Source organism: Amblyomma mixtum, chromosome 2 (genome assembly GCF_055824585.1).
Source record: "Amblyomma mixtum isolate Tamu chromosome 2, ASM5582458v1, whole genome shotgun sequence".
Lineage (NCBI taxonomy): Eukaryota > Metazoa > Arthropoda > Arachnida > Ixodida > Ixodidae > Amblyomma > Amblyomma mixtum.
This window is the reverse complement of record NC_143013.1, coordinates 54517114-54543875: the sequence shown is the minus strand read 5'-3', so window position 1 is coordinate 54543875 and position 26762 is coordinate 54517114. Positions and strand designations below refer to the sequence as shown.

The window sequence follows — 26762 nt, the reverse complement described above, 5'->3', positions numbered from 1 at the left end:
TAGTACCTGCGAAATCGATATGGGATCATTGCAGGTTCTAAGGGGTCGAGCTCATACAAGAAGCTGATATGGATTCTTTAGGGGTCGCTCCTGCAGCAAATACATCTAATGCACAGTCCCCGTTAAAAGTATACAGCCCAAGGGGTTTGCTTCTAATCTTTTTAGCGCGGCTCCTTAGCACAGCTAGCAGCCCAAAGCTTGGCAGGATTGAGGACTCGAGGCCATTTATGGTTCGACAGATTACGGTCGCTTAAGGATGCATAGCTAGGCACTCTGTAGGCCCCGTAAGCAAACCCCTTGGGCTGTATACATTTGACGGGGGCTGTACCTACCTCAAAGGTTAATAACTTGCACTAAGTTTATAAACGTCAATCTGGCCTAAGCGCCCCATCGAAATATCATTAGTAAGCACGAAAGCAATACTGCTTGCCCACACTGACCCTATGTTTCACCTTGGGCACGCAGCACACGTTCTTCTGGCAATCCGCGGAAAGCCCATGCTTGCGTTCCGAGCTTTAATGTTGTGTTGTTGTTGCGACGGAAGAAAGGATGGAAAAGCACTGACTTTGCACAGCACACATGTGCGTTATGCGTTTCGCCTCCGTCGAAACCCGGCCACCTCGACCGGGCTTCTGTTTTTTTTTCATTGAAATCTTCATCCCTTCTCTTACCGCGGCCTCGTTATCATTTAATGCCAAAGTGTTAATATTCACATTACGCGAGAAGCCGCGTGCGTGCGTGCGTGCGTGCGTGCGTGCGTGCGCGCGTGCCAAAACGAAAAGTCTATGCCTTGCGTCCACGGCATGCAAATTCGACCAACCTCATCGCCGTCCAGCGAGAGGGTTCGAACGGTTGCGGATTCGTGAGCAGTCAATGCCCAAACACAAAAACTCGTAGAAAGTAACTTTAATGCATGCAGAAACAATACGCGTTAGTAATGCTCCCAGGGATGATAACATTTTCGCATTCCTACACGTAAGCAATGTTAAGTGTCACTGCCGAATTTCGCACTCCCTACTTGCTGCCTTCTTTAACCAGGCCGCCGTGGTGGTTCAGTGGTTATGGTGCTCGGCTGCTGACCCGAAGGACGCGGGTTCGATCCCGGCCGCGGCGGTTTAATTTCTTTGGAGGAGAAATTCTAGAGGCCCGTGTACTGTGCGATGCCAGTGCACGTTAAAGAACCCCAGGTGGTCGAAATTTTCGGAGCCCTCTACTACGGCGTCTCTCATAGCCTTAGTCGCTTTGGGACGTTAAACCCCATAAACCAAACCAAACCTTTTTCTTTAATCACATTGTTAACGCATTGAGACGGATCCTGCGCATTTTCTGCATTGATAACCAATTTTTAACGTTATAGCGTTAATGACACCGTTACTTTTAAATTCCGGTGTCAGCGTCATCGGCGTTGGGACCGAAAAATTGCCGACGATTACGTTACTTCCTAATGTGAAATTAATAATGCGAAATTTGAGGCCAGCTCATCAGCTGTTTCAGTTTTTCGATATACTGAGGCAAAGAATTCAAGCGAGGCATGTATTTACAATTACAGACAACTTATTTTTCACACATATTCCTTCTTCAAGAAACACTCCACTAAAAGTTCTTGACTGTCATGAAGGAAGCTTTGTGGACGGAGAAATAGATGGATATATGCTCGACTTGCTGCACCAATGCCTGATTCTCAAAAACGAGGTCTGCGCAAATATTTCGCGAGGTTGTCACAGCCATGGGAGGCGTTACGAGTGAGGAACGGTATGTTCTCCCGTATAAGTGGTAGGAAATTCCCGCTTCTCTTTATATCTACATTAAAGTCCCCACCCGCTCTGGCAGGTGGCAGCGTTTCTAGCACAACGTTGTCAATGCCAGCGTTGTAAGGCGAGGCTTAAGCTTCTCCTCCAATTTTCATTCGTCGTTGGTTTTTCTGCGCGTTGTACAGAAACTATTCATGAAGGCAGCTTTCGAGAAATTTTTCAAAAGAGAAAAATATAAATTCAGCAGATCAATGGCACGTATATATATATGTATAGATGACATGTATATAGACGAACGACATGCATATGATTGTGTGAAGAGGCGGTGTTCCGTTTACTGACGTCACCCTACTTCCTTGTCATCGCTGGAATTTTCAATACCACCTTCGAGTATACATACAAAAGAGCAAACATGCACAAGCGCGCATGCTGTGGGCTTTTCTCGTAATGTGACTAGTAATGTTGTCGCATTAAAATGCTAGAAATAGCTGAACATAACAGAGAGAATGCAAACGGTCCTTGTAATCCATTTCCTGCATACAAGCAGGAACGTGCAGTAAAGTGTACTCGAGTAAAATTTACTCTTCTACTTTGCAGCGTGATGTTATTTTAGAATCAGCTTGTCAATATGTACTTCTGAGTACTCTTTACCGAGAAATATGAATCAGCCTAGTTCTATAATGAGCCTATAGTAAACGGGTGAAATTTGGTCTTCACCGCAGGCTCTGTTTGCGCTTCGTTCCAGCGTGACTGTACATTGTGCGGCACCAATAATGCACTCTGCGCATATTGCACACGAGAGAAACCGCGAAGTATCATAATTCTGTCGCATATATGCCTCTACGTAATAAACAGCACGGCCAAGATTCCATAGCCAAAAAGGGAGGCTTACTGCTGCGAGTGTTGCTGCATTACGGAACTTACAACATTGAGCTCGTTCCAGTCGATGCCGTTAGCAATTTCCATAAATTCCAAGCACAGGCTAATGGTCAAATCTTCGCCGCACAGAGTTACAGCGGCGAGTACCGTCTCCGAAGTTATCTGGAGCACACCGCCTGGTGTCGTCAGCTCTGTGATTGCCTGTAGAGAAACATCGATTTAAAAATGAAATGTACAAAGTTCACATTTATTGATTAACTGCCAGTATTCAGTGAGGGCTATCCTAATAGTCATGTTTTTTTTTTTAATGTCTACATATTTCATCAATCTTTTCATGCCTTCTTTCACTGAAGGGTCCAGGTGTACGCTGACTAAAAATGATAGCCCGAATTTCCTGATAACTGCTGATAACCCATAGGAAGACGCACACTATCTTCGGCTTTCACTCAGGTAAGACGCTCGTGCCTCGATTTATGCTATGAAGAAAGTATGAAGCGCAAACAGCGCGGATTGGCGATGCCGCTGACTGTATTGTGCAGCATGGGTGAACGTCATATTTTGTGCGCTAGTTCTTCAGGTGAAAGTTCCTCGCTTATTGGGAGTAGTTGGGCTTGTCTAAATAAGTTCTCAGTAGGCGCCGTACGTGCCGGCAGACCGACCCAACCGGCACCTTTGTGTCTGGATAAAACGCTAAAAGCTGCTGAGAGCCTTAGCCAAGCAGTGCAACTTGATTACAGTCAGCTTCACAAAAGGGTATATGATATAAAAATGCAGGCAGTCAACCATGCCCGCACGCCCTAACAGAGGGAATCGAACTACACTTACCGAACACTGTATAAAGATTAAAGCACTCCCCCCCGCCTCCCTCCAAAAGACCAACATCGACGGTGAATTCACTATTTCAGAACTTAACATGGCATTAGTCCAAAACAATAGAACGACGGCGCCGGGCCCTGACTGTGTCACTTGTACTCTTCTGCAAAACATGCCTGACGCAGACAAAGTAGCCCTGCTCTCTCACATAAAGGTGCATTGGAACACAGCCTCTCTACCCGATTAAAGGGAAAACGTCGCATATTACCATGATTCAAAAAGCATTCTCAAAGCGCAAACAGTAGGGCTATGGCCCGTCCACCGACTTGTAGTCCACACCAACAATGAGGCAGCCCTCCACAAACAGACAGGAACCAAACTGGGTTCACAACGGACGCAACTTTTCAAAAGCACAACACGTTTCAAAAAACTAGTCAAAAGGGGAAGACGTATCGTACAAGATGCGCATGCAATGTGTGACCCAGTCACGTCCAGCACTGACTGCTGCGATGACGCTACCACGTTCCTGCATCGGCCAGCCTGTATAAACACGGAAAACCTCTGTAGATGAGCCATCATTCTGCTCTGGAATGGCCCTCAACGTTACAGAGAAGTCACGAACTTATAGATTGATGCCTTAGACTCTTCTTCCTTTTCTGAACACTGTGTTCTTATCGGCTCAGAACCTGAAACAGAAGAAAGGTACCGATGGATGGTAATATACCACAAATCTACAAGAAATGTCGTATTAAAGCCCAACAATATGGGATTCCGAGTTGCTTGCAGTTCTGCTCTCGTCAATTCATTAACTAAGGTCGCTGATAACAGATTAAGAGATACGTGGGCCTCATTGAAGCAAACAAAGTAACTTTTTTTAATGCACAATCGTGTTCAATATTACCGTTAACGCATTCACACTTAAGAAACTGAAGTTTCCGCTCATTATCACATAGGACCTTGACTTGATTAACGTTCCACCCCGTTCCCAGCGCCCAGCGGAGCGCCAGCAGAATGCAGGACGAGAAAAAGAGTATTAGTGCAGTGTCTCGAACGGCCGTTCCAGCGAGGACGCTGCATCGAGGCACTATAGAGCGGAGCGCTGTGCTGCCAAGCTTATGCGTCAAAAGCTGCGCTACCTTGAAATGGATATGAATAAAGCTTGCCCATATGGTATTAAAGCTGCTAAATAAAGCCATATTTAGTGTTTCGGGTTGTTGTTTTAGCATTAGCGGCGCTTCCAATCTGATAGTGAGGATGTACAGCAGTTTCGGTCGAGTTGATGTCATCGTCACTCATATAATGCACCTATGCAGAAGAAGAGAACAGGAAGGGGGGGGGGGGGGGGGGGTGCTGTCGCGGTAGACACCTGTGGAGATTTTCTTGCGTTGTAATGATACCTAATTCGCTTTGTTCACGAGGAAAACAGCATACAACGCTCGGTGCAGCCTAAACGAGTGCATACAAGAGCGAACTGGGAAATTCATTTAATATTTTCGGAGATACTTATGTCTCTACTGCGCATGACAAAAATATTGGTAAAGATCTTGAAGGACAATGCACCAGCCTAGCTTAATTAGTCGTTCCTTTCTGTAAGTATACGATCTTTCATGTGCAAACTAGTGTAGCCTCTGCTCACCACAATCAGCTCTGCGAATGGTACCAGAAGGACGGCGCTCGCTGTCATGTGACCAAGGTAGGCGATGGGGCCCATCGCCATAAACAGGGCTATCTGCAGACATACATAATTTTGGTCAGTCATATGTCCACTACTCGAAGATATCGGTCCATGTAGCGCAAGTAAATTAGTCAAGGATTCCTTAGCCACTGAAGACACAACAAAATATCAACATCTGACGGAGAGTATAAAACAAGCATAATACACTACTAAAAAAACAACAATAAGAGCAGAACGGGGAATGTGCAAAAATTTACCTAAATGGAGGAAAGCAGCACACGCAGATCGACTTGTCTCTGAAAGGTACTGCTATCAGCAAACAACACGAATGCTTGTGCGTGTGGCCTTGAGTGGCTTTTCCGCCGCAGAGCCTTTGCCTCTGAGTTCGACTCCGTGTTTCACGGTTTGTCCGCTACGGCTGGCGATAGCGACCGCTTGCAGCGAGCCTGGCATCTTGTGGGACATATTGGCCTACACTCGGCAGGGCTAATGCTTGTCCAAGCCACACGCCTGAGGATTTCGATTAACGTTGAAGTGTGACAGTATCTTATCAAAGAATAGGTTGAGACCGCTCGAAACTGATTTTGAGGGAAATGGTGCGTAAATTAAAAAAACAGAAAAACAAAGATAGTCTATATACGGCTCCTCGTGCTAGTCGCTCCGTTAGAAACAAGAGGTCAACAATGGCGCATGTGGCGGTCCTTTTCGATTCAGACCATCGAACGAATTAAGTGATCTGTATAAGCTAGGAGAGCAGGTGCCATTCTTTGCACGGTTTATTTCGGATTTGCTTCCTTATGTCGTTTCGCATGCGTTTCCTTTCTCCAGGTAAGGTTCTTTATTTCATACGCGGAAAACGTAACAATTGGTAAATTGGTAAATTGGTTTTTTGAGGAAAGGAAATGGCGCAGTATCTGTCTCACATATATCGGCGGACACCTGAACCGCGCCGTAAGGGAAGGGATGAAGGTGGGAGAGAAAGAAGAAAGAGAGAAAGAGGTGCCGTAGTGGAGGTCTCCAGAATAATTTCGACCGCCTGGGGATCTTTAACGTGCACTGACATCGCACAGCACACGGGCGCCTCATACGTTTCGCCTCCATCGAAACGCGGCCGCCGCAGTCGGGTTGGAACCCGGGAATTGCCTACACCAAAAAATCCTTTTTTTATCTTTATCGACACCTGAAAGCGCAAGTGTTAAACGTCTTCATCTCCAACAGATAACAAAGACATTCCTTCTCGCATTTGATCCTTTAACAATCGATTCTCTCTTATGTCTGCGCACTAGTTCTCGCCTTAGCAGGCAGCAACATTCATAATATCCTCAACCTACATTTCCCTAAAAAAGCAATCAGGCCAGTATTCCAGCGAACAGTTATTAAAATTACAAGATCTAGGGTTCTCATAAATGAGCATCTTCTTAGGAACAAATCCTCAACTGTGGCTGATGCCAGTAATTTAAAAAAATCGTGGCTAATACCAAGCCTATTTCCTGAACTTTATTAACCCGACAGCGTTAAGGCTCCTGTTGGGCAGAAAATACGGCGTCGGCATTGTGAGCGAAAAAACAGGCAGTCGTCCTGCCACCTAGGTCTCGTGTTATGTCACCTCTACCTGACCCCCAGACTGCGAGAGAACTGGCGGCCTTTGCACGCTGCGGTTAAATTGATGACTGGTCGCGAGAGGTTGCTCAGGGAAGGCAACCTTGGTGTCAGAAGGGCCACCGGTGACTGTGTTTAGAACACCAGCTTACCCGGGAAGTGACACAGCGCTTTACCACTGCACCATTGCGTCAGTAGTGGTATGAGGACTCACAACGATCTATGAATGTGGAGAATGACCCTGTCTGCGAAGTGGTATCAAAATTGAACGCCGGGCAGCTGAAGGAACGCCTTAATGTTATGGTGTCGTGCCTTCAAGGCGGAGATTGAGTGTCGCCTCATGTTTTTGCCCACTTCATTAGCACACTACAGTTCTTAGTGCCTATGGCGGGTTCGTATGCGCATCGAATACTATGCCAAGTCAGTTTTAAAAACAAAAAATCAGTTGATTTCTATACTTGTACAGAGCAGAAAGTTTGGCTTTCTTTTGCGTACACATTGACCCGTATTGGGGGTGCAATGGAATCGACGTTCGGTTGCTCATCCCAAGGCCTAGTGCTTGATACCAGTGTCGGAAGTCGTATTTTCACGAGGGCGAAATACCAAAGATTAGGGGGACACACAAGCTCCGTCTTTAAGGCTATTACTCGTAGGCGTAATGGCTCCCTGTAGTGGTTTCTCTTCGCATTCAGTGACCGTTGTTTGCCCACATTCCCACAATGATCAATGTTATCAAAACCCAATTTCTACATTCTTGCCTTTTAACTCGTCCACAATGCGGTTTCCGCACATAATGTTTTTCTAGTTAGTATATCCTTATTTAGCCCGTATCCAGTTCACTCAACTGCCCATCTAACTGTTAAGCTTCAAATTAAGCCAACACCATACAGACATCATCCGCACCTCTTCCCCCGCCACTTCTACCTCAGCCAGGTACAAGCCATTTGCGCCTAGGTGGTTTTTTCCAAGTTTCAAGATGCAAAACCAACTAGCTCGTCAACATGCCTTACAGGTCAACGTGGCCGCGTGAGAAAAACGAACCAGCGAAATCAAAGAACAGTAAAAGAACCCGGTTTAGCTATCTAAATATAAACTCGCGTATTTACAGCTTCGCAAAGCCGTGCAGATGCAATACGACCGACCTATTCTTCCAAATGTGAAGCACCTCTGTCTACTCACGGGATTCATTGACACTGCTTCTTCTAAATACATCTGTCTTTTCAGGGGGAGATCTGCATGTTCCAGGCCATTTGCCAGACTTGCAGTCAACTGCAGAGTCGATCCATTTCATTTATCTAATGATACTGCATGCTTACAAAGGCGCTAATTTAACAACGTCCGGACTCGCCGTTTTACCTCTAGGTTCAGAACCGTGAGTGAGCGGTATTTCATTGAGAGTCCCTGCCTTGCAATACATATATCTTTTCTCGTACTTCGTTTCCCAGCTTTCATTTCTTTTCCCTTCGTTTATCTTCGGAAAAAGCCTTTTCAGCTTACACGATGCCGAAGACACAGCAGGAAGTTCGGTTGTATTGGCGGAATTTTTTGCTGTTACCCACACAATACAAGTATAGTACTATCTATGTTTTTTTTTTACTTATTAGCCTATCATTTTGTTTCTTTTTGTTTCTGCGTGATTTGTGGAAGTCTTGCACTTAATGTTATGCCGCAAACTTTATGTCCAACAATATCGGACAAAAATTTTAAAACTGAAAAATTTTAATGTAGTTTCAGTGAAATATTGAAGATAATGGTCCAGTGTTCTGAGATGTAGCAACATCTTTCTTTTAAAATGTTTCCATCGATCGTATTCAACGGTTAAGACTCCATAGAAAACCAATGGAGAATTGTTTTGGCGACAGCCAGAAGTAGCCAATAAATAATTTCTTGTTTAACAGTGGCTCAATCTGGAATAAAAGTAAACAATGCAGGATACAGAAAGGCTTCGGCTTGATGAGGCCTCCATTCCTTTCAGCCTTTGTGAGAAAATAAATCGCGTTAGCGCAGTTAAACACCATTACCTTGAGCCTAAAGGGATAAGCTCGCTTTCAAACTCAGTGGCAAAAACTATTCCTCAATAAAGCCGATACAGCGATAAGCACTCAAGACCTCCATGCATACATCTCACTGATAAGGCCTTCCCACGATAGTTTTTGTTTTTGGATAGATTACTGCTCTTATTCAAGATATCAGTGATAATCCGGACGTTACGTTGTCTATAGAATATTACTACCACAAAAAAAGGCAGTTCCATTGCGCGTCTTCTCTTCTGCTCCCGTACTTCCTTTGCCAAAAATAACCGTGCAACAGTCTTTTTCTTCTCAACCGTGTAACGGAGCCTTTACAGCACCCATAAGGACCGGAAGGTGTCAGAACCTGAGGACAAGAGCTCAGCTTGCTTTACACAGATTCAGAGCTTAAGGGCTGCCATAGGTGCTTAGCTACGCGGCTAAGAAGCAAACCACCGTTGCCCGATTGCTTTTGGCAACAATGGCACATCTCGCTTTTATGCTGTTCTGTGCGCTAGGCGTAAACACAGTGATCTCTCCGGAAAAGCGATTTTCATTGCGATGCTGCATTAGCAACGTGCAATACGCTGTGCCTGTCATATATATCATACTTTGGTGGTTCGAGGTTTTTTTATTTGCCTACACGACATCCAAGCTTCGTCTTTATTTTTCCAATTTCTAAATGTTAGATTCTGCACTTTTGAGAAGGATTGATTAAAATGAGAGTAGATGTAGTGGCCGCATTCAGCTGACACTGTCCTGAAAAAGCTACGTGCGAGATACCAAATCGTGGCAGTCATTTACATGCTTATTTGCTTTGCTTTATTTATGAGATGCAAGCTGACTGAAGAAATATTTTAACTCACTTACAACCTTTCTGTCGGAGCGCTCAAAAGCAAACACAAGCGCACGCAATATAGAGAACTTGGCAAATTTCTTAGTTTGGCCTTCCTTAATCAAAAAGAGCGACAAGGATTAAAAAAAAAACTGCGTCATTCGTAACGCAGGAAAAAAATGTACGGGTTTTCCAAACTGCATAGTCGAAAAACGGTACAAAATAAATATCTTTGTAGATCACAATGGAAATATTTTCAGTTACGTCCCGGTACAAAGCCGTAAACAAAACAATGAGTTGTAAGTAGCATCTTTTCTGTGTGGATCTCTCGTAAATGTACTAATGTTGCGCTGAGCTGTTACCCAAGAGAGCCGTAAAAGAAGTTATTTCTTCCCTGAAAGAGTGAAAACTGGCACTGGCACAAGCTTGGTTTTTTTAAAACCAAGCTATTGGTTTTTTTAAAACCATATAGCTGGATCGGAGGAAACTAGTTTGAGTTGCAGCTGCAGCACCCGTCCTGTCTTGTCTTGGTCTGTTCCAAGTGTTGCTTTAACTCCATGTTCTTCGCAAAACTTTAACTTGAACATAATTTTTTACTCGTAAACGCGCACAACAGAAGTATCTTCCAGAGATATTCTAAGTGAGCTAAACATCTGGCGAAACAGCTCGTATCTCCTACCATACCTTAGCACGCAGTGTGCCAGCGACCCTTGTGAAAATAGGAATTTGCAAGAAATAACAAGTTTTGTGCAAAACAGTTCCATTGACAACGTGTTCTCAGTTGACGTTGAAGCTCTTTTCTATTCTATCCGACACAAAGAACTGTTTTCCTCGGTTCTTCAGTGAGTTGAAAAGAATGGTGAGATCTCTTTTGAAAACGCACCTCCTGTGTATGTTGAAATATTCCGATTCCTGCCTAAAATTTTCTTCAGCGCAACACTTCATGCTTTTGAATATGGATTGTTCGTACAAAACAGCGTTGCATTTAGTTAGGTCTGGCTTCAGTTTCGTGCAAGATTGTCCTCTCCTGCATTAGATGATTTTTAAACTTCTTACAAAAGAACGCATTTTTTAAGTTTTCAGCTAAGCAAAGAGTGATCAAGAAATTTAAGGAAAAAAAAAACCTTTTACCGACCATGACACTTTGGTGGCTTTTTAGCTATCTTTAGAGAGTATGAGATGAAACTTTACACGTTCGTTTCCGGCAAGTAACGAATTACAGGTATTAGACCTTCAATCATTTTTTTAGAGGGACAAGGCAGCAGCAAGTGTTAGTGAGGAAAAAAAAAAGAATAATTATCGCCATCTGCGTAGCGGACGTTTCTCAGAGTGACAAAGCAGATGAAATGCATACCACAGTATAATACTGCAGGTGGATTGAATGGGCTCCCATGGGGATTTAAACATGTTACCAGTGGTCACTGTATTTGTACTTAATGCGTGCGCCCCTCAGTCACCGTGTTTCAGTTTTGTGCAGAAACAAGCGCCGGACGTTCGCGCGCAAGTGGGCCTAGCAGAATGACCTTTTCTTCGGTTTCGAAACTAATATTAAATCTTCATCTCAGCGATTAGCAGCTCGCCTTTGGCCGTAACTATCAAACTGTGTAAATCACGTCGATGTACAACAAGAAGTAGGTTATATATAATTAGGTTTCATATTGGCAGTCTTCTGCATCTGCAACTCCTGTATTAGAAAAAAATTCAGACACAAATAATTCTACTGTGTTCGCAGGGATTTAGTGTTAGCAGTTCTTGATTCCTTTACAGCAAGAAGTTACTTCCGTTCAGCTGGCCTTACTTTTGTTCAGTCAATAGAAAGGCTTCCGTCTGCTGACGTCACTTCCTTCCAGCCAATGGGAATGCTCTGGTGCGGTGACGTGTCTTCCTTCGTCAGTGACCAGTACATCAACCACGGCAAATGTGACTACTAAGGCGCTCGTGCAGACCAGCCCCTCACCGAAATATTGGCGACGGAGTGAAGCTGTCATCAGAGCATTTCTTCAGGCTCGTGTTGTAATCTATCATCGCGCATCGTGCTTCGGGCTACTTCCTACGCGCATGCACTTAGCTAATACGTTCTCGTGCGTGCTTTTTAAGCCCTTCGTCTATACGTACACTCGGGCTACAGATATACATATTTACCCGTAAAAACGCAGCGAAAAAGGAAAAAGATGACAAATTAATAATTAATTCCCCAGTTTTCAACCGAAAATGCGCACTGAAAATGCGCACCAAACACACTAATATGGGCAAGACGAGCTGACCGTGCAAATTTACAAGAAACCTGACAAAATTAACATGAATAAGAACAAGTAAGCCACTTAGCTGCATTTTAATGTGTCCACGTCTATGCATAATGTAGCTTGGTGGCAACACCACTATTGAACTTGATTTTTAACCGTACCCAGCAATTCTAGACAAACTTATTATTAAGAATGAAATAGTTTGTGAACGCAATATTTCCACACGTCGTAAGATTTAACCAAAGCAATCAATATATCCTAAGATCCGCCCTCTGCAGGCTTCCATTTCTTGCTATTAACGCTACTGCTATCAAAAACGTTTCCCATTGGTTTTTTATCACAGTCCCAACTGCTCGATACGACCGTTGGAAAAATTTTATAAGAAAGGTTTTGCTATGGTGTCAAGAATAGATCATTGCCTTCAATATTCCCACAACATTACATAACCACATTTCGGCACTCAAGAAATACTTAATTGCACGAATCACTTTTGAATAGTACATTCTTCAAAGTCGTATCCCTTAGTCTTGGTATGCAGTAAGGAGTTAACATCACCTTACTAGAAAAAGAATCACATAGCATGCTTCCAAATGTTCGCGAGTGAGTTGGGTTGAGTTCAGATGCGGTAAGCTACAAGTGAGGTTAGCCTAGCCATTTTTGCCGGAAATTGCTCTAACGTAGCGACACCTACAAGAACTAAATCACATAATCAGGCACCGAAGTCCCAAACACAAATAATAGTCACTCCTGCTGTCACCATGTAGAGACTTGTCCGTGTCCAGCAAGTACTTTAAAAGAAGACGTGAAGCGTGCTTTCTAGAGAATTAGTTCCCGCGCGGGAAAACAATGTCCTGAAGGGAGCTGTAAGGGAGTCCTGCCTTCTTGAGAGAACCGATTAACACGCACATTTCCACATTGTAAAGAGCAGCGCTCATTAAGTAATGTTCTAATATAATAATATAGCACCGCACACAACACACATTGCACATTATGGAGACAACGCCAGGCCCTTCTTATACATCCGCACAGGAGTATGAGCACAGCCCGTTCGTATGCGGTACAGTAAAGTTGCTTGGGATCTTTGGAGACCCTTGGTCACACATAGCTTGTTGTGTGAGCCCCACAAAGAAGTGAAGAGACTCAACACGGTCTCTCTCAAGAGTCTCTTGCCATCTTGAGGAACTCTCGACGAACCTTTCTCAAACCCAGAAAACGGCAACTACGGTATGTATTTGCGGCGTTTACAGATAACTGGCCTACACGGCGGTTTCAGAACTGTAAAATTTATCATGTCTTTTCTAATACATACTTTCTACGAAATATAATACCAACACATCTGGCTGCAATGCTGCTGCCACTGATGTCGTGTAAGAAAGATACAATATCGGATACAAAGGATGCGACAGAGTCCGAAAAAAAAACACGGTGATGAGGAGAGGATAACCTTATCGTTGTAGTTGGGCTTCTCCGCCAACAAACCAAACAAAACTTGGGTTCCCTGAGAAAAGCCCGCATAGTACAGCTTCGTTTGGTTTGTCATGTCCAGTGCTTTGTCGATCATTGCCGGAATGTCGAACTCAATCATCTCGTCAAAACTGAAAGTTTAAACAGAATGCAAAAATCGAGAGATGAGAACAAACAGAAAAATAGTTAGGCGATGCCCCATTACATTTGCCTATTTTTCACCAATCATTTGTTTTAACAAAAGATGCTGTCGCGCTTGCTTTTTCCTTATTTGAAATCCTATGAAGAATTCTGCAAAGACACCGAGTAAAAATGCGCTTCTCTTTATTTTTTAATTTGAGTCGTGTTCTTGCACAGTTCTTCATGGCCGATTTTTTTGTGATTAATGCCACCACTGCTGGAAGCTAATGAATTAGCTCAACATTTGCCCCCCACTCAGTATTAGCTTCTATCATTCAGAGTGCACTCAAAATAAGCAGTGGCAATTTCTATTTTTTGCTTGAAAATTTTCGAAAGTGTTCAGGGATATGTGAAAATGTGACAGTAGAGGAATTTCTAGTCCTGTAGTCATCTTTCTGGCGCCAATCATCACAAACGAACCCTCCTGTTTCAAGTTACTGACATTTTTACTGGCATCAAAGTGGTCATCTCCATATCTTTTCTAGATGTACCTAAGTTCAGTTATACGTTGCACCTTTCTCCCTTTGTGTGCTTATACCAGAATGTCAGTAGCTACCTGAAATCCCAGAAAGCTCGCTCTTCCTTTGTGTAGCGGACGTGACTTGTGTACACATTTCCGCGCAAATTTCCGAGCCAAACATCGTAGCCGGCATCCGCCAATACAAAGCCTGTTTGGAAACGAAATTCAACTCGTTAGGTCTCACGATAATTGAGAAAGCTTTTTTTCTGTCACAAGAAATAGGCTGTAACAATGGCAGAAGCCTTAACATGCAAAGTGAGCGCATACGAAAAGAAAATCCACGTTCGCTGAATATGAGTCCTACATACCCCGTCTTCATTCTGCAATTCTTGGAGTAGTACTGTGGGCACTTCGCGCAGAACAGCGCGAATGCCCTCCTGACATGTCGCACTAACATTTTTCAAGCTAGGCGTCGGGCTAACTCTCAGATCGCTCAAAACAGAAGCTGGTCATTGGTACGAGAATCGCCCTACAAACAACCACACACTCAAACACTCAAACAAGTGAGTGCGTGTGCGCGTCTAAGTTTGTGACCCTAACTGAATTGCTGCTGGGTAATTATTCTTCTCTGCATGTTCCAAAGTGTCAATCAATGATATAACCAACTCTACCAAACAATTACTCTCCTAGCACAGCTTTCGGTTTTGCGGCTTTGCTCCTCACGATGTCCAACCAATTCTCCTACAATCCCGTCCTTCTAAGTAAGAGTTTTCCCTCTAATCATTAGGGACAGGCGTCGATTGCCCAGTGGTACTAATGAAGCCAAATATTTTAAATAGCAACAGTCAGCGAGAGACGAAATGAATTATTTTGGGATTGGAACGGGCTTTTAAGCGCAAATATATTATTTCAAGTTATTACAATACATAAAAAACAATTAATTGTACCTCTCTGAAGCAAATCTCCAAGAATCAAAATACACCTTACGTAAACACACAAGAAGAATACCGCTCACTAGGACCAATTATGGCAGAAAGATCTTACATTTCCAAGTTCGTTATTTGCTGAATTTCATAGGAGAAGAAATTAAATTCCAAATATCGGATTTTAAGAAATATGTCAAATCGTATTTGTTAAAAAAACCCATTTCTTTCCTTCAATAAGACATTGTTTGCAATAATTAATTTTCGCTGTAATCAAGGTGTATATATATTACCAGAGTACGGTGTGCTATGTGTCTGTAATCTATGTGTGTGTGTGTGTTTGCAATTACATGAGTTTTGCAGAGTGCCGAGATGTGCATTTAGCGTTTCTTTTTCCCTTAAATTCTACTAAGTGTTGTCTAATTTTATATTTATATGTTCACTTTTATATGTTGGAATATTTATATGTTCAAATGTGTTTATGTAATTGAGAGGTTTCCCTATCTATCTTTTCTTTTTATTAAGTGTGCACTGAAATGCCGAATTGTGCTACCTGGGCCAGGAGCCTCTGTCAGGCTATGAGCCTTTAGCTCCTGCTCCTTGTTTCTCTGTTGTGAGATTATGAAATGGAATAAAGAAAAACACCAAATATACCTGAAAGTAAATATTACGAAACAAGAAAAATCAATTTATTTAGCGTTATCTTCTCATGCGGCTCACACAGTCATCGTACACGGGTGTATAACTATATGAAGTTTATTTCTCACTTGAATGAATAACGTTTTCTTTTTTGCTACATCTTGAGTTCGGAAGAAAGTAAAACTTTTCTCGGCGAAGAAACGCAAAACAAATTGCGACAGGACCAATTAGTATATTGCAGTAAGGAATAGATAGGGTGAGGTACGAAGTTAGAATTAGCGTTTCAATGATACGCTAAAGATAAACCCGACATCTACCACTAATTGCACACAGGTAAAAGGATTTGTCAGCACTGGCGCCCGTTCCTTGTCTCGCTGGAATTTCTGTCAGTCTTTGTGCCCAATTGTGCACTGGACGCTACCCCACGCCCAAAACGACACACTGTAAACTCGGTGATTGGCTACGTCATCCTCGGCCTCGCCTAACAGAATTTATGCTGATTCTTATAAAAAGGTTCAGAACAGAAATAGAGAAGCAAAGAGAAAGAAACAACAGTGCGCATTTGCCGTATCACCTTCATTGTGTGAGTTCTGAGGCTGACGCTGCTTGCTCCATAGGACGACTTCATTGGGACGTTTATATTTAGACGCGGTGATGGCACAAAACCTTCTTCCACAAGCAACACGTGTCCCATTTCCCCCTAAGCAGCTCAACGAGAGGACAACACCGCGGACCGCCGCAAGATTACACAATACTGAAGAATGCATCTGCTGTGTTCATACATTTTTGTGCATCGGGTGCGAGACAGCACAAGAAATGGAAACAGCCTTTTGTATACGTCCTACTTCCGGCTAAAAATTGCGTTGATTCAAGATTTATTCTCAGCTCAGCTACATATGTAATGAAATGTTGTCTAAGGTTTGTGTAACTTGCCGCACACAATTTCTGAGCTGGACGGTACTTTTGTGCGTAGTCTATGATGTCACTATAGCAAAGGGTCATAAATGCGAAATTTTGTTTCGCCCTTGAAAAGCCATGTCCAGAAAAGCTTCGTCCAGGTTTCTATAAACCTCATGGCTTTGTTGTACATTGCTAGTTGCAGAACAAAACGCCAAAAACGTACACTGGCCGTTTCGAAAGGAGCTGAAATAATAATAATAATAATAATAATAATAATAATAATAATAATAATAATAATAATAATAATAATAACAATAACAATAATCTTTATTCAGTATAGTCTGAACATACAAAAAAACGGAAGCGCCGAAGCCACAAGTGGGCTTTGCAGCGACAACCGGCAGCCGCGGCAATCTTCGAGCTACATCAGAGCTCCATCAGAGGCAAAAGAAAATTAAAAGACGTAAATATGAAGAACACAAAAATTTTGGCACGGAAAGAATGAAAAAGCACTGATAAGATTTTAGTACATGTTAAAGATTCTCTAACGCTTCAACAGCAAATCGCAGTTTTTTGCGGGTGGTTAAAGAAAATAAATCGTCCGGTAATTCGTTAAAGATAGCTGGCACGTAATAGTTTCTAGTTGCTTTGCCGTAGTGAGTGCGCACTCTCGGTTTATGATAGCGAGGAACATGTCTCAACGCTACCGGTTTCGTAATTATGTGTCTGTATAGTCAAAGGCAAGCCGGAATTACACATGGAAACAGAATTCATAAAATTTATCACAGTTGCGACAGCAGTAATTGACTTTCTATCCCTCTTAAATTATTCTGAGCCAGTCAGCTCAAGATATGACTCACCGAGGCTTTGTTCCGGGAAATTAATCACAAAGTCGGCGGAAGAGACGGTCACAGCGTGAATAACGAGCACGACTGGCTTCTTCTGTCCTGAACCGAGTACTGGAGTCTCGTTTCTTCCGTGAGGTATCCGCTGCATGCCGAGCAAGTAGCCGTCCTCCGTGACTGCTGTGTGATCTTCTACTGGGTAGCCCTTGCTCACAATGAGCCCCGACTGAGGGTAGAGACAACATGTTTCAGGAACTACTTCTCGCCCGAGTACTTCCTAAGTAGCAGGCCAGGCTCTTGTTACCACCGGCCGGCCTCTCCTCCTTTTCCTCTCATTAAAATTCCATTCTCTCTCTTTTCTCGCCTATAAGGAGGCACACTTAAAACTAAAAATGTTGAGATTTGTTGGTCCTGTTTGTTTGTTTATTTATTTATTTATTTATACAAATACCTCACAAGTTCCACACTTGGAACATTGTGTGAGGGGAGGGGTTACAATATTTAGCAGACAAAAGATGGTACAAAGTTGAAAGGATAAAAGTAGACAATATTAAATACATTGGACCGCAAACAATTATTACAACGTACTTGAAGAAAACCGTATAATATTGACACAGAAGAAAAAACAGCAAACGAATAGCGGCACTGCATGGATTTGACTACACATACGAACACAATTCATGTACTATATCATGGATGCATAAAAGTGGTCAATTCGTTTTTGAACATTAATGGGTCACGTATGGTAGCAATGCAATCCGGAAGACCATTCGAACACTTGATAGCACGTGGCAAAGCAGAGGAATTAAACGCGAGATTTCGGCCGAATAGACGTTAAACTAAGAGCAAGTGCAAAGTGTTGTGTCTGGATAAGTCTAAAACAGCTGCAACTACAGCAGCGTATACAGTGTAGCGTTTCTCGCATGTAATATATTGGAGAGTTCTTCTTGAACGTCGCCGAGAGGGGAAATTGTGAAATAGAGTTAAACGATAAACTTTGAAAATTCAAAGTCTATTGGAGTGTTGCCAGTTATCTACAAAGAAGAAAAACATTAGTTATTAACCACGGGCGAAGCATAATATTATTTTGCTTTAATATTTCAATTCATTTTTTAATTTTGTTATAATTTTATAGAGAGCAAACCTTCTTTGGTCTTTATTGAGCACGGGCAGATTCGTACCATAACATTTACCTGTGCTTAGATATTTTGCTTAATCAGGACTAACTTAAGCGGTCACTTTGGAACCGTAATCTTTATTGCGTATTCCGCCGAATTTCCTTTGCGCGCATATTAGTGCAAAAGCACTATTCTGATAGGTAAAACCCGAGAAAGATCTTGCAATGTTTGTCAGTCTGCGACAAATACTTTAAGGTGTTTCTTAGTTTGTACCAGGTTAAATAAATAAAAAAAATAAAGCAAGAATTGTCGCGACTGGGATTCGAACCCGCGGTGGCGCAAACAGATCACCTTCGCCGGACGGAGCTCCAGAGCACTAGTCTATCAAAGCCTTTTTCTTCTTGCAGCACGGTATTTTATAAAATGATGCGATGTTTTTTTGTGAATGAGCGATCAGTAAACATTAAGAAAACAGTGGCAAATGAACACGCCTAAGCAACGAAGCATGAGAAAAGAGTCAATGCAGAGCACATAGACTCTACACCATAATACGACGCATCTGAGCAACAAATAACTAGAAAAAAAGGCAATTCACCGCACCACACTAATAGTGAGTGCCAATCCGGTTGAAAGTAGGTCTGGATATGCAATTCTTTTCGGTGTAGCCGCCGCGGTGGCTCAGTGGCTATGGTGCTCGGCTGCTGACCCAAAAGACGCGGGTTCGATCCCGGCCGCGGCGGCTGGAATTTCTTTGGAGGAGAAATTCTAGAGGCCCGTGTACTGTGCGATGTCAGTGCACGTTAAAGAACCCCAGGTGGTCGAAATTTCCGGAGCCCTCCACTACGGCGTCTCTCATAGCCTCAGTCGCTTTGGGACGTTAAACCCCATAAACCAAACCATCTTTTCGGTGTAAAATCAATCATTCAGAATCAACTGATTCACAGTGTCGGTACTGGAGCCCAGCTCGTCGCGTATGCTCGTGGCGGTGCGGCTGCCAAACGACCTTGAGTCGCCGTTGCCTAGCAACCGGTTCAGCGATGCTCCAACAGATGGCGCCGCGCTGCTGCCTCCTACACACCCAGAGGGCACTACCCTCATGACAGCGTCGTTCATGACAGCGTCGTTCCGGCCAGGGAGCCGGCACGAGCTAAACCACACGCTTAACCCCAAGCTAACACTACAAGCGTATTGGCAAAAGCGGCACGTACGATCTTGTGCCGTTGCCTAGCAACCCGAGTTGCTACCCGAGCTCACACGAGTTACTCAGGTAAACTCGGGTAGTAACTCGGGTAAGCTCGGGTAAGTTCGGACGAGCGTCGTGCCATCTGGGCGAGAGGTTGCTCGCTACGAGCAACATGGGTCGGGAAATCCCGACGGGTGGCTGGGATAGAAACAGCCGCCTACCAGTGCAGTGGCGCATCGCTTAACCGCTGCGCCACTGCGGTGGTAGTGGTATATGAGGACTCGCCGCCACCCATGAATCTTAAGTCGTGGTTCGCTACAGTAGGAATTACCAATTCCGCATACATGGGCATTAACCTACTAAAGATATTATGCCACACCCCTAAGGCGGAGTTTAAGTGCCCCCTCCAGTTGAAGAATAAACTCCTGCTTTCGCAGATCTACTCGGTTTAACTACGTTAAGCCCCTATCAATTTTTTTCGGAATTCATTGATCACTTTGTGGAGGACTATGGTGGATGTGCAGCTGCAAGATATCTTCCATAATTTGTACATAAGGCTCGTGAGGATGATTACGTAATGTCTGCATGACTGCTGAGGTTTGGACTGAGGCGAAGGCCTTGTTGTAATCTATGAAGGCTATATTTCATGGTTGGATACATTCTGCGAACTCCTCTCTCACCTGATTGATAGTGCAGTTATTGTCGGCTGTCGAGTAACCTGTACGAAAGCCTGCTTTATCATTTCATTGATAGAAGTCTAAGGTTGTCCTGTCTCTATTAGCAATTACGTAATAAATTATCATGTATACAACGAGCCATAATCTGATCGATCTGCAATTTTTAAAGACTTTAACGTTCCCATCCTTACGGATTAAGTGTGTTTCCAAGCTTCTGGTGTGCTCGAGGTCATAAGACATTGGCTATACAGGATTACTAGTTTTTCTAGCAAAATCTCCCCATCGTTCTCTAACAGATCTGGCGTTACCTTATTCTCTGCAGATGTTTTCCTTCTTTTCATTGCTTCTAAGGCTTTCTTTACTTCCTCTTTTGTTATAAGCGGGAGGCCCCATTGCTTTGCTCTACTGACTCTCTCGTTACCGTTTTGATTGCCTTGGCTACTATACAGATTTGTTTACAAGAACTCCTCTTTACCTGTCTTATATATAAGGCTAATTATATTGCCCTTTTTTCTTTTAACGCAGACATCTGATTTTAAATATGACTGGGTTTCTCTTGTGGCAGTTGAATATATTCGTTTGTCTGCTACTAAACTTGATTTAATGAAAGTGGAGGATTTTTTAGTATGTAGCAATATAAGTAAAGTTCCTACTTTATCTCATCTGCATCTACAATGCGATTTTTAACTTCAATGAGTTCTGTGGTTGTGAATGTATTATGTTTCAATCCGTACTGACGTTAAGGGAAATGATTTTTAATGGCAAAAAAGCCATATATGAGATCTCTAAGCCGTTTCCCCAGTACTTTCCCCAGTATAGTGTTGGTGGTCATTGGTGTATGTGTTTCAACACTGAAATGTAACTAGGGGCGAGAGTAATCCATTAGTCATATTCCTACGCATGCGTGCTGGAATCCGAAAAGTCACCAGATAAATGCGACGGGTAGAGGAAGTAAAGGAAGGTCATCATATTTCTCTCCCTGTGGAGACTGATATATTTGGCGTCGAGTGCACAGGTACAATGCTGCGCATCAACAGCAGTCATATCCTTGCTCTCAGAGCTAGTAATGTCGGCAGCGAAAGCCGAGGGTGCGAAATACCCCAATAACGTCTCGTATCCACCCCGCACAAGAGCCTAAGCGCTACAAATGAAAGGGGTTGCGCAAGGTCCGCAATCCCATCGCCTGTCTACCGTGGTAGAGATTAAATGATCCTGAATGAAAGTGAGAGTGGCAGTGGCAGCAGAACAATCGTATCACGTTTTCTACCGCGGCAGTGACCGAAACGTTGCAAAGAGGCAGTGTAGAAAAGCTGTTCAAGAACCACTTCCGCTTGTTCCCACAGATAAGAATTTAAAATAACGGATTTCACGAGTAAATCTTTGTAAAGATGACTTATTCTTGGTAGAAGGCATAGACGCCAACGTCAGCGCTAGCGTAGCTGTATGCTGCTAGCGGATGCTCTCGTCGCAGCGTGGTCGACACTAAGTAAGTCTTATAGGTGTCTCAGAGAACGGCCGGTCTTTCGTATACTATGCGTTGCACCAACACCGTCGAATGAATCGTGAACAGAACAAATTAAAGGTGATAACGAGAAGTGAGAAAGGTTGATAAATTGAGCAGTCGAGCTACATTAAAACTTCCAATCAGCGCTCTTCGCACCATCCAAGAGAAAATCACCCGGACGAGTATTCTGTCTCCCTATATTGAGATCTTGTCCTTTTCCTGTTTACGTATCAGGTGTAATGTTGGCCCTTTCTTTGTCGCTGAAGATAGGTTGATGCGATACAATTATTTATTTATTTATACAGAATGCCCCTAAAGGCCCTCGAGAGGGTATTACATAGGGGGGGGGGGGGGGGCACAGGCAATTGAACAGAATAAAACAAAAGCACAAATATAAAACAAACAACAAAAGCACAAATAAGACACTTTGCATCACATAAGTAAGCAAAAGAATCAAAAGAATGGCAGCGCGGCAAAGAACGAAGATTACAGCAGTATTAAAATTATACAAACAGAAAACTAATGCAATGAATCATTTTAGTAACATACCCTGCAAAAAAGGAAGCCATGAACAAATAAAATAACAATGTATGCGAAGAGTTAAGCAGTAGTTATTGAAGATATAAGTTTAAAATATTTATCAGGATCAGTGGTGGTTGCGATATGTGAAGGCAGAGTGTTCCCGTCAGATATTGTGCGTGGTAAGAATGAATGCGCATAGTTAAATGTTCTGCACGTGAAACGCCTAACTTTAAAGGGATGATCGCGGCGGTCAAAAATCGAAGGAGGCAAAGAAAAAAAGTCGTTATGAAGTGATGGATGATGATAAAGTTTATGAAAAAGTGATAGTCGTGCAATTTTGCGGCGGAGACATAAATCCTGGAGACCTGCGCGTTTCTTTAAGGCTGTGATGCTGGTGTTACGTGAATAATCGGAGTAAATAAAACGAACGGCGCGGTTCTGCAATTATTCAATGTTATTTATTAGGTAAGATTGGTAAGGGTCCCAAATAGCCGAGGCATATTCAATTTTAGGTCGAATTAGAGTGGTATAGGCATGGGCACGGAGGTGAGGAGGAGCATGCTTTAGGTTATGTTTTAAGAGACCTAATTACCGATTAGCAGATGCAAGCATAAGGTTAATATGGTGGTTCCATGCTAAGTCTGAATGAAGGTGAAGTCCTAAGTACTTGTACGTGGTGACTAGTTCGAGTGGGCTATTATTTAAGGAGTATGCTGTTCGAATTCGAGACATTCGGTTAGTAAAAGACATCAATTTAGTTTTTGAATGATTAAGTTGCATAAGCCAGGTTAAGCACCATGCTGTTACTGAATCCAGGTCAGATTGAAGGGATTGGCAATCGGTGTTAGAATAAATTTTGCGATAAATTACACAATCATCAGCAAAAAGTCTGATATGGGAAGAAATGGAATCCGGTAAATCGTTGATAAATATTAGGAAAAGTAAGGGGCCAAGCACACTTCCTTGTGGGACGCCAGAGTGTACTTGGCTGAAAGACGAATTGTGGTTATTGACAGTTGTAAATTGAGACCTGGAAAAGAGAAAATCTTTAACCCATGCAATGACAAGAGGGTGAATATTAAGCAGTGCTAGTTTCATTAATAACCGGTTGTGAGGTACTCTGTCGAAAGCTTTAGAAAAATCAAGAAATATGGAGTCTACTTGAATGCCAGCATCAATCGATGAATGTGTCTTGAATGAATCCGGCAAGTTGCGTTTCGCATGAGTAGCCTTTACGGAACCCATGTTGGTATTTAAAGATAATGTTATGTTCTTCAAGATAGTTAATTACCTGCGAGTGAATTACGTGTTCAAGAAGTTTGCAGACAGTGCTAGTTAATGAAATGGGTCGGTAATTTAGTGGTGAAGAACGATCGCCAGACTTGAAAATTGGCACAACTTTAGCTAGGCGCCTGTCCAGCGGAATGCCTGATGATAGCGATTGTGAAAAAATAGCGGACAAGATGCGATGAATACCATCAGATGAATTTTTGAGTATTTTGTTATTAAAGCCAAGGTGATCTGATGCTGAAGTTGTTTTAAGTTTCCCTAGTAAGGATAAGATACCGGTCTCACTGATACAAATTTCGGACATTGACGTATTAGAAGTGCTGACAGAAATAGGAGGTAGAGGGAGATCTTCACGGGTAAAAACGGATGTGAATGCGTTATTGAAAAGTTCGGCGCATTCGGCCACTGGAACACTGCTGCCTTCCGCGTTGGTAAGAATAATGTCAGGATGATTAGTGGGGTTTATTATCTGCCAGAACTTCCGTGGGTTGTTTGTTAAATAAATCGCGTCCGTGCGGTCCATGTACTGTGCGCTTTCATGAGGTGTGCGAATAAGGCATGACTCTGTACGTTACTTCTCCCTGGACTAATTGAAGAAGACTCAAAGTTTCTAGCCGAACACTTTAGGCACGGCCTGTCTTATCGCAGCTCTGCTGCTAGTCCCCCGAACGCCGCTGCAACCAAATCCGTATGGCCGGATACAAGTCAAGGAAAAAGCGGCTTTTATAACAGTTTTGAAAGAACAGCTGTAATGCCCTGCTCTTTTTATTCGGCTTTAATCAGGAAAAGATCACCTCGAAAAACTATAGATTACAACACATATCTGTGTAAATGTAGAGACTTGCCGCAATTTGTATATGACGTGAGAAAATACGAAGCCAGTGAGCTACGAGCGAAGTTCCTATATTCGAAACTAGAATGTAACTGGCTACGCGTAGTTGAGCTGCCTTGGCTGGGAAATAGTCTAAAAATCCTACAAATACCAGTTTTAGTTTCCAGGGCCCAATCTGCTCGATTAATTGAAATCTCACGTTCTACCGTTTTCGCATTCAGTTGCATCTGTCTCCAGTTTTTCAGTAAAAAAAGAAGTCAACAGTTCAAACAGCAAAATACTCGTTAGGCTTCAAGCTTTACTCACCGCATTTCTGAGCGAATCCGAGTCAAAGTGGAACCGTCCTAGCGCGCTGCACACGCACAGAATAATAACAGCAGGCAAATCTGGAAATACTTTCATTACTGGGATTAAAATTTCCCTGGAGTCTATTCTTAAGTGCAGAGACCAGCCAAGTACTTTGCTAGATCTGAAGGCTCGTGTTACACCTCATCCCATTGATGAGAGATAAAGACCCTTGAAACATTCTCGGATGCTGCTAACCGTCCCGTATATCAACAGGAAACTGGTGAGACACCGCTCCACTGCAGCTGTCATGACCGGAAATTTGAAACAAAACATGTTAAGGAAGCTGCACACCGTATGTGGTGTAATTCACAGTTTTTTCGCTTTGAATTTCTTTTCTTGAGAGGATGCAGTTAAGAACTACCGTATTTTCCGGTGTATAAGACGCACCCTTGTATAAGACGCACCTGCCATATATGCAAGCTGTCACCGAAAAAGTTCATATATAAGACGCACCCGTGTATAAGACGCACCCCAGTTTACCCAGTTAGGCTAGTGAGGCTTAATTAAACACGCTTGCGCGACTATCGCGAAATGCACCGTACTTGTGAGCAATTCTTAAGCAACGCTAAGTGATCGAAAAAGGCAACACTCACGCCATACCCGTCCACGTTTTAGCAAAAAAGAAAGAAAAAACGATACAGCTCCCCATATGTCCATAACAACTCTTTATTTCTACTTGAAACCTTCGAACTCTTCATCTTCAGATGCGCTATCAAAAGGTTCACCCATTTCTGGAAGCAACTCGGCTGAAACATGCACTACTTACACGGAGCAAAAAAAGTTGCAAAGGGTGACTAAAAAAGAACGCCGGCTTGTCTTGACAATGGCGAGAAGCGCGATTGTCACCATCTTTTGGGGCTTCTCATTACTTTTGCTTGGGGCCTCCGAAGCAGCCGCGCGTTTGTGATCCCGGAAGTTGTCATCCCCGCCGTTTCATGATAAAGATCACCTAGAATGTCGGGCACGGCGGTCCCGGTATTGAAGTATTAACCGTGTTACAACCGCGTTATTGGTAGTGATATTGGTAGGTGAAAAAAGCTTGAGCATGAACCGGAGTAATCGATGAACTCGCAAAAAAAAAAGATGAAAAATTCGCATATAAGACGCACCCTTGTATAGGACGCACCAGCAAGATTTTCGAAAAAAAGCCGCGTCTTATACACCGGAAAATACGGTATTAGGAATATTGCTGGTCGTGTTCCGAATTGTAACGTTTCACGACTTCGATGTTTTAATGACATTATTATGCGAATTTTGCTGCGCCTAAATACCACACCATTCAGGAAATCATGTTTGCGAGTAAAGAGGCAAAGCAGATAACAGCAACAATAGCATTAGGTTCAGCTTGTAATGTCTGTACAACCACAAATTGATTGACATGAATAAACAGCTAATCTAGGCATGGTACGCACACCAGAGGTGAACGAGCTCAACTTGATCTTATTCGCGCAGAATCCACGGCCGACGCTGTGTCCAAGCAATCGATTCGCGATCTGTTGGTGGGAACAGGTTGTTCCAAAGTAGTAAGTAGGCTTCGCTTTTAGCAAGAGCAAGGCTTCAGTCCACTGTACATCCCTAAACTGCCTTTCAGCAGCGGTGCTCTCTTCTCCAAATGGCGCCCTTTGGTCCTAAAAGGAGCTATATTTCCCTGAAAGCATTTTTCTCCAGCACCAGGAGCACGTTTTTTCCTTATGACAAAGGACATGACGGCGCAAAGCCTGCTAGAAACATGGAAGGTCAGCGAAATAGTCACTATCGCCATCAGCAACCCATTGATGTCTAGAGCAAAGCAAAGTCCTCGGCCACTGATTGCAGTGAACTCTATACGTCGTATCTGTGTTCACCCTATCCCCTCATTATGTCTTATCTCATCCGCCCACCTGACATCCTGTGACTGAGCTCCTCCCAGGTTTGTCTTCTCTCCGAATCAACTTCGTTAACCCAAAGGAACTTCGGAGATCTGCTCTCTGCACTGTGTGACTTGTCCGCACCCATTACTCCTCCTTGATTTCAAGCAGGTCTAACATTAGGCAGCGTTGTTCGCTGATAGGGTCCCCTCGCTTCTTGTATCTT

At 43.2% G+C, this 26762-nt stretch overlaps 1 protein-coding gene across 1 annotated transcript in view; it reads right to left on the bottom strand.

The window, feature by feature from the left end:
- The window catches only part of LOC149359398 (lipase member N-like), a 41628-nt gene extending 16885 nt beyond the window's left edge, over positions 1-24743 (bottom strand). The window contains exons 1-6 of the mRNA XM_089567668.1: positions 24648-24743; positions 17231-17441; positions 14005-14116; positions 13249-13399; positions 5080-5172; positions 2676-2831 (exon numbers count right to left, since the gene is read on the bottom strand). Coding sequence (XP_089423794.1) covers positions 2676-2831; positions 5080-5172; positions 13249-13399; positions 14005-14116; positions 17231-17441; positions 24648-24743 — 819 coding nt within the window. The remainder of the gene's footprint in view (positions 1-2675; positions 2832-5079; positions 5173-13248; positions 13400-14004; positions 14117-17230; positions 17442-24647) is intronic.
- Between the last annotated feature and the right edge of the window lie 2019 nt (positions 24744-26762).